Source organism: Antrostomus carolinensis, unplaced genomic scaffold (assembly GCF_000700745.2).
Source record: "Antrostomus carolinensis isolate BGI_N321 unplaced genomic scaffold, ASM70074v2 scaffold48324, whole genome shotgun sequence".
Classification (NCBI taxonomy): Eukaryota; Metazoa; Chordata; class Aves; order Caprimulgiformes; family Caprimulgidae; genus Antrostomus; species Antrostomus carolinensis.
The window spans coordinates 15,294-24,136 of record NW_010313795.1 but is presented as its reverse complement, the minus strand read 5'-3'; the positions used below and the strand labels follow the sequence as shown (position 1 = coordinate 24,136).

At 42.4% G+C, this 8,843-nt stretch overlaps 1 protein-coding gene across 1 annotated transcript in view; it reads left to right on the top strand.

Annotated features, from left to right (window-relative positions):
* LOC104524517 (trimethylguanosine synthase-like) overlaps positions 1-2,510 on the top strand; it is an 11,146-nt gene extending 8,636 nt beyond the window's left edge. Inside the window, exon 3 of the mRNA XM_010167432.2 lies at positions 2,225-2,510. Within this exon, the coding sequence (XP_010165734.2) occupies positions 2,225-2,341 (117 nt within the window). The 3' untranslated portion in view covers positions 2,342-2,510. The remainder of the gene's footprint in view (positions 1-2,224) is intronic.
* The last annotated feature ends 6,333 nt before the right edge of the window (positions 2,511-8,843 follow it).

The following is an 8,843-nucleotide window of genomic DNA, read 5'->3' as shown; positions in this document are numbered from 1 at the left end:
GGGGGGAGGGTGTTAAGGAGTGTGCAGTGCTGGATCTGTCCCTGCAGAGCTTACACCCATGTGTTCTCCTTAGATTTTTGTCACCATTGGGTTTATCTAATACTTTTGGTAGTCATTTGAAATTAAGTCTGAGAAATCCTGGATTTAACACTTAAGAGACTTGAAAGCTAGATGCAGTGTATATAACTTCTCAGGTGTCCTTCAGTGGATGCCACCCCTCAGTGGAGGACCAGCATTTGCCTGTGTTGCCGATAAAGTGTTTTTCTTTACTTAGTCTTCGAAGATAAATATTTAGTGAACACTTGTGTTTAATATCAATGCATTGGGCGTACTTAGATATGCTAGTGACAGAAATTGTGCCCTGAAAGGAGGAGCACGTAACCCTGAGATAGTAATTTCAATATTCTTATATTAATTTGATTAATCTAATTAACATTTTAGAATATTTAAACAACACTAACTATAAAGTGCAAAACCTCTAACGCTTTTTGGAAGGAAGAATCCAGCTTTTGTTCTTAAGAAATTAAAAGTAAAAACTTAATGTCTTCCTAGAAAAAAGTAGGGATTGCCCCACAGTGTTAACTGCTTTTAGGATTTCCAGTAAGGAGAGATAAGTTGTAAAATTAACATTCCTGATCACTTGCCAATTTCAGATTCTTGTGCTATTTATAAGTCAGACAGCTTCTGTTTTTTTACTTAAGTGACAGGTTCCTCTTTGACAAGAACGTGGAGATTTTTTTCCTATTACCATTAAATTGAAGGATAAAGAAACTCCCCAAGCTTTTGTTTTTGTCTGCAGAAACGAAAAAATGAAAAGGGAGAGGGAAAGAAAAGTAAACCAAACAGAAAAGTAGCTGCTTGATTTAGATAAGTGTGGTAATTTTCTAGGCAAGTCAGTAAAGGTTCAAAGTATAATTTAGATTAATCTTTTATTTCCTCTTTGATAGCAGGCTGGTTTTTTTACTTACAGTAAAATAGAGGAAGTTCAGCATGTTTCTGTTTAAAACTGTGCTACAGAGTCAAGTCTCAAAGGACTTTAGAAGTGTTAGTAACACAACCTGAACTTTTAAGTTTCAGCAGCTAACATCATGTACTCCTTGGTTTAAAGTAAAATCTGCTGCAGGCTTCTAGACCTTGATCACTTTGTCTGCCAGGGAAGTTCCCCTGCCCAGGGAACTATAGAAACAGTTTTCCGGCAGCAGGAGGGAAAACAGCAGCATGGAGCACAACTGACTGTGGAGCAAGGACCCACTGCAGCGCAAGTCCTTGGGGTCCTTGGGGTGAGGGGAAAAAGCAGCCAACACTCAATTTTGGTGGTGTTCTCTTCCTTCTGTGCAGCCTGCCCTGCTGAGAAATCTGTAGCCTGTACGGCTGTTGTCCCTCCAAGGCGTGGTACTAGGCGTCATGTGGAGGAGGGGGAGAGGAGAGAGTATTGCATGCTCCAGTCCAAAATTCAAAGTCCGCTGCTGCAAAACATTGTCTGTAATCATTAAGCGTTAAAGGTGTTCACCGGGCTCAGTCAACAGAGCATGGAGGGTGAAATTCTCACTCCAGTGATCATAGACATGAGCGCTGGGACCAACGCTGCCTGACGGGCTGTCCCTGCCTGCAGTTACTCAGCTGCCAGCAGCCGCGCCCCCAGCGCTGCCTCAGACGCCGCTGCACACAACAGCTTTTAATTTTATTTTTCTTTTTGCAATAGCAACAACAAAAAACTGTACCTGTTTTTTGCTAACTTCTCTGCCTGTTTGGGTTTTGAGTTCCGTGCCCCCCTTCAGTGCTATCTGTATGCTTCCTAATTTCAGTGTTTGGTTTTACCCTTCTCCCAAAACTTGGGTTTTTGATACCTACCGATCCCAGTTTACAGCTTGCTTTTGCCACAGCTGGGTGTCCTAAATGCCAAGTGCCCTGCAAACCAAAGTCTAGCAACTCTTGCCTCAGCATGGCATGTGAAACAATTTCTCTCTAGTTCTGAAGTCCTTTTATTTTCATGGCTTAGGGTGAGGGGGATTTTTCAGAAGTAAGAAAGACACAAACCACTGCTGTGAGTAAAAGGAGACAGGGGAAGAAGACCAGAGGCATTAGGTGCCAAGGAACAATGTCACCAGTATTAACCAGAGCCAACGATGTGTTTTTTGTTATATTTCATGTCAATAAAAGGCTTGGGGTTTTGCCTCATGTCCGGTGCATTGATTGATTTGGTTTTTGTTCTTTTGTTTTTCAGGTGGCTTCCTTGGCAGGGCCAGGAGGGAAAGTTGAAATAGAACAAAATTTTCTCAATAACAAACTGAAGACAATAACAGCTTATTTTGGTGATCTAATAAGGCATGACATCTCCTGAATTCAGCGTGGATTCATCCAAACCCAACCTCCCTGACTGCTGCTTTTCTTAAGCATTTGTACAGCTGGCTGGTCAAAGATGACTTAAAGCCATTTTCCGCTTTAATTTCTGTTTACAGAAATTTGTTGTGTTTATTGCTACTGTCAATAAATGTTTTATAATAATTTTGACAAAATTGTAAATGTAGAGGAGCTGTGAATTTAAGAAAAAAAGATCTTTATAACGTGCAGTCTTGCAAGGTTCAAGTCCAACCAGTTGACGGGGAGTTCAGGATATCTTTGCAACTCTCACATGTGCTATTTCTGTACTTGCTCTGGTTTTGAGCATTCAGAGGGTCAAAAAGAACAGCCTGAAAGCTGCTGTGTGTCAAGAACTACTGTCTGAGCTTGAGAAAAAAGCATCTGAGCATCAGGTGGAACTGGATGGTCAAGTACACCACCAGAGTGGACCGCCCTGTTCATTACAGAGGTATTTTGAAGAAACCTTTTGACTGAAGGTTTGTATCAGTAACCAGAGAGGTATGTGTGCCCCCTCTTTTTGAGGCCTTTTGGATCCTTACCAAGGCTTCAGGGAGAGCAGAGGGAGCCCAGCTCTCCCTGGTGAGGGCTGTCTGCTCCCACTCAGGGTTTTGGGGGAAAGACTGGCTTTTGGGCACTTCTCCAAGCAGGAAAGAGGCAAGCAAGGAGTGTCTAGGGCACTGTCACTGAAATGCACTTACAGCAAGTACCCGAGATCACTTTTGAGCTTGTTTTTGAGGTAAGACTGTAGGAATATAGTTTCTAAGACAGTAAATTAGTGCTGCTTCTCTGCTCAGAGTGCAGCAGGATGCTGAAGGCAGCAGAGACTAAGCACTAAACCAAAGCACTCTGTAGAATATCAGTGTAAAATAATCATAGAGGTTATTATTCCCCCCCCCCCTCTTTCCAAGGAAAATCCAACTTTTCAAATCAGTTAGGAGACCATAGTGTTTGTGTGTGTGTATGGGATGTTAAAAAACACATATGCAACTTGACTCAGTGCAAGTTCACAGTGTAGTAAAATAACACTTGGGACATTGTTTTTCTAAAAGTACTCTCCATCCAGTACCAGACAAGTGCTGAACTGTTAATGACTGTTACATCCATGTTTCATGGAAGGTATTTTAGATTACTTTGAAGATGACTAATTTGCATCACTGCATTTTGCCATTGTACTGCAGCAAGGAAGAAGTGCTGTTACAGTGCCAGTCTCTGTGTTGATATTTAAAGGCAATTGTAAAGGAAAGAAATTATCTGTTCTACAATATTCCTTAGGAGTTTGCTACTAGGAAGCAGGGGATGTTGATAAGAGTGCTATTACACTACTCTATTACAATAATAAAGAGTATTACAAGAGGTCCAAACCTACTGTTAGCAGTGGCACGTAAATGTAATGGTGCTTTTAAATTTTCACTAGAAGCTACAAAAAAATCCAAGCAAGAGTCATGAGGCCAAATGAAGAATAAATTAATTTATACTGTGTATGTGACAGTACTCTCTACACTAAAATTTGACTATATTTTGGCTTATTGCTGCTTACAGAAATACTGTCGTCTAATTCTTTGGTCCTCTTTTCCTCCCTGAGGTTAAGAGTAGCTTTAGAAGCATTTTGAGTTGTTTCTGTAAAAGGAAGCTCTATGGGTAAAAAATCAGTGAATTTACTTCTACCTTCAGGAATGTAGTCAGATTTTGTTCAGTATGCAAAATGTAGAAGCTGGTATATGACATAAAAGGTACTGTTTCAATGTTTACTTCCAATATAATGAACTTGCTGGTAAAAAGGAGCGATTTATCAACAGTCACTGCTGAGCTTTGCAAGCACATGAAACACCAAAAGCAGAAGAATATCCTGGTTTGTGGCTGTTCTTCTCTGTGCAAAAGGTCTTTATTTTTTTGTTTAAATACAACTTGGAGTCAGAATACACTCTGCTGGGTTGTGATAAATGTTTACTCTCAGCTTCCCACTCGGACAGACCAGGTGAAGTTCCCCAAAGCTGTGAATCAGTCGGTCTGTTAAGTCTAAAACACACCTATGAGTATTTTTACTTCGTTGTTAGTAACTTCAACACTTCATGGAGGGCAGCTTCATTCGTGCTAAGAGTTTCTGTAAAACGTTTTTCTGTTTTGTATTGTAGGAAAAAAGTTAGCATGGGCAGACACAGTTAAATTTCTGGGCATCTCATGCCTAGAGTTTTAATACACTTTTGGGATTCAAGTAGTATGTTGCATATATATTAGGCTATGAAGAAGTTACATTGCTATTGTGAAGTAAATACTTGCAGAGGTTTGATCTTTTACCAATTTTAAGTCACATAGGGAAAATGCAGAATATTTTTTTTTGGAAGTTAACATTTGGACTAAATGCAATAAGTACATACTTTTGTATACTTTTCACTGCCCTCTTGAGCTCCTAATCTCTTAGATTTATTTTAATTAATTCTAGTATTGAACCAAACCCATCTATTTCTTCTTCTCAAGCCTAATTGGAGATTCAAGAGGAGCAGAGTATCAGTGGGGCTGAGCAGCAGTATTGTGCCCTTCTCTGAAGGAGGCCCCATTAGTGTTATAGTAAAAAATCATTGTTTCATGAAGTTTTAACGTGCAGGTTTTGGAAAATCTTCCCCGAGTGTAGTGGTTCTGAAGTAACATCTGTGTCTGTATGTGCCACTCATGGGTTATATTAAACAAATTTATGTTACACCACAGTGACCGTGGTAACATACAGGAGAGGGAAACCCCATAAATAGCACAAGGGGAAAATTACTTGCAGTAACTCATTGAACAAATCAGTAAAAAATTGGATCATTTGGTTTACTCTCTGCATTCCTATGCCTCATGCTCAGTTTGCTTTAACTGTCTTTCCCTTCTACACCACAAATCTTCCCACCTCCAAATACCAAGGAAGGAGGGTAGTCCTAACACGTAGCATGAAGTATTAGTATTGCTAGTTTAGCCTTTCCAACACAAAAAAATCTTGGTATTCCTGCCACTGGAATATCTCAGTGCAGTCCAGAGTACTTAAAAACAGTTGATTTTCAGTGGTGAGGAAGTTTTAGATTTCTGTATGAAAACTGAACAGATATTTTTTGCAAATGTGTGGTACAGTGGAGAAGGAATAAATGCTCTAAAACCAGACTTGAAATTGATTCAGCCCTCTCCTGTTTCAGCTGTCAGATGGTCCAGCCTGTTCCATCAATGTGTTACCCATTCACGTACACAGGGCAAGTACTTGTAGGAATGATGCGGTGTTGATTCAGTCAGGTGAAGTCCCCCAAATGCCCAAAATAATTAATAATAATAATAATAAAAGCAGCTTGTTACTCGGGAGGCTGCAGGAGGGGTCACTAACTGAAAGGAAGCAACGGGAACAGCTAAAACCAGCCAGAGTAATTGAATGTAGTGAGGCTGGCAATGTACCCAAGCAGTGAAAATCCCAGGTGCAGGCATGAAGGGAGGAGGCAGGAGGAAAGGCTGAGTCTGCAAACAGGGCTCATCCACCCCAGGGTTTGGTTTCCACCTCTACTCAGCATAGTCCTGTGGTGTCCCTTAAAGATGCCGGAGGCTTTGGTAGTGCCTGAGCGATGCTGTGTGCTGGGCTGTTGGCTGGGGAGGGCAGCAGCCGGCCTGGAAGCCGTGACAGCGCTGGGCTGTGCTCGAGGGCTGGGCTCTGCTTGAGGTTTTCCCTGTGCTGGGGAATTCCCTGGTCGTGCTGGGCACACAGCTCTGCATAACACCCCTGCAACATACTGCGGGGTCTCACCAGTTACCTTCTCCTTCGCCTACCAACCTGAGTCAGCCCCAGATTTCTCCATATAGAGACCCAAGGATCAGCGTATTTTTAGCCCATGTCATGACAGGGGTATCTCTGGGTGCCAGGAAGCATGGTTCTGCCATCCACCCCATGTGCACTCTTCTTCAAGTCTCATGCAAATGCATTTTCTGAGCTCTTCCTTTCAGCATGTCTCTGAGGTCTTGGCCCATCACCTCAAGATGTCCCAAAACCAGACTGAGTTTCAAAGCGCTTCCCATTAGCACGAGCTTCACAGAAAACCCAAAACATTGCTCTGGGTTTCTGGGTTCTCGTACTGCTGAGGAAAAAAAGTGCTGTTGGAGGCAGTCTGGGTTTCATGACAGCATGATCCTTCCTGACTCTCTCTGTGGCTCAACTCACGTCCTTCCTTTCTCTCAAGGCTGTGCTTCAACCTTCTTGTGAAACCCCTGTGGCTTATTGAGGGAGTGCAATGGCATCACCAGAGCTTTAGCACTGCATAAACATCAGTAAGGAGGCTCACAGTGTGCCCTTGTTGTGTTGGGAGTACTGAAATACCTTTCCCCAATCTTTTGTCCTAAAAAAGTGGCCAAGGAATGGGCATCAGAGAGGATATTCCTCTGCACAGCTATTGCAGGTTGAATAGATATATTTATCATATCAGTGCACCGCTACCAAGAGCTCTGGGGGTTCATCACATTGTCACAGTGTCAGACATAGCGGTGGTGACAGTAGCAAGAGCTTTTGTGAAAGGCGGTATTATGACCTGACAGCAAAACCCATCCTAAGGTACTCATTAAATTGTTCCGGTGCCGGGACAGCCTATGATTATGTCAAAGAGGGGAGCACATTGTATACTCTGCTTTCCTGGTATACGCCAACTTAGTCGGAAAGGCTGCCTAGGAAGGTTAAACATGGACAGCTTTGCCCAAGAAAACTCCAAACTGGCAGAGCCCATCGCCCTGGAGGGTCTCTCAGGGGGTACCACCCATGCCAAATGTCTGTGCCGGTGCAGGAATGATTTCCAGTGGGTGCAAGTTGTAGGTGGGCTTATCCAAGGTTGGACCTCAGAGTGTTTGGATGGTCTCAGCAGATGCAATGTTATCTACAGCTCAGGCTCAGACCTGTACATCTGGAAAGCAACCACCCCCAGAGGGGAAGCTGGAGTTCCCCAGGAAGTGGATGCATGGGGAAGCCCAGGCTGTGGCTTCTGCTGCAGGAGAAACTGTGCTCCTGGAAGTGCTTTTCATGCTGGGTTTTGACGCTGAGAAGCCCAGTTTTCCAAAAAAAAAGCAGGTCTTACGGAGGTTCTTCACCTGTTACAGAAACTACCAGCCAGGATATTCATTAATCCTGTCTAGAAGAGATGCTGTTAAAAGTAAGGTTTGAGAACAACCTGTGTGGTCATGGGACATGTGCTACGAGCAAGTGCTTCTGATGGCTCAGGAACGAGCCGAGTACTGGGAGCAGGACAGAGCACAGGGCCACGTTGAGGCTGCAGAGCTGAGTGCCCTGGTGCCTGGATTGTAACTTCTGCAAGAGACACTGTTTCTGTCCACTTTTGCTTCTTGCTGCCAAGTTTTATGACTTTACTGGCAGTCTTTGATTTTTTTTATGCAGCTCATAAAAAGCATTGTCTGGAAAAAAAAAACCAAAAAACAACCAACAAACAAGCTTTCATCTAAAAATAAATCTGTAGGCCTTGCAGTTAAAAAAAATACAAACAAAACAAACAAAAACAGCTGACACAAAAACAAGACCCGGATGCATTATAATAGTTAAGAAATCAGATAAGAATGTCTGAAACGTAACTATTTTGCAATTGCTTCATAAGCAGGTCCACCTCATGTTTTGGCCTGAGGCACAGAGATGAAGAGAGGCCGAAACGCTGACCATTCTGCTTGTCTCTGCTGCTGCTTTGATTTATCAGCTTTGTTTAAAGAACTGGGGGCATTTATTATAAATATGTTAATGTAGGAAACAGTCTGATTTCTTGCACGTTTATTTTCTCTTTTAATGAGAAGAATGACCTAATCCAAAATGATTGTCACATGTTATAAAAATTTAAAGTGTCAAAATCATTTAATCTCCTTGCAAGTAGAAAACCAGTTCACAAATAGTTTCAGTGGCTGCAGAATCGAGGTCTGCCAAGAAGAAATTTGATTTGGCCAATTTGGCAAAATTGACACTATCCAGTTAGCTAAAAAAAAATGAGTTATGCCAGAACAGAAGACTCAGAAAACCCTAGAAGATTCATGATCTCAACTTGGTCTAGAGGAGGAACCAGTGATGAGCAGCTGTTAGGCAGCTATGAACCATGAAAGAAATGAACATGAGTACTTGGCCAGCTCAGAGCATTGGACAGACGTGGTCAGCAGTGTGGATTAGGGACCTGGGAAAACTGCCAGGAGAAGAAATTCCAAGGAGCAGTGGGTCCCAGCTTGGAAATCAACTGCTTGGCTAAGAAATGAAAAAAGCCAGAATTTATAGTCATACTGTATAGGTATCTGGTCTTGCAGAAAGTTCATGAGTTTTAAGAGAGAAAGGAAAAGCAGATTGTGGTGCCCAGGCTACTGCAGATGTTTGAGGGAATGCCTGAGAGCAGACCTGGATTACTGCACAGGTTTTATGATGTTAAAGATGCTGCTGCCTTGCCCAGCAGGACCATCATGAGCAAAGAGGAATGGCAAAGTCCATAGCAACTCACAATAACTTA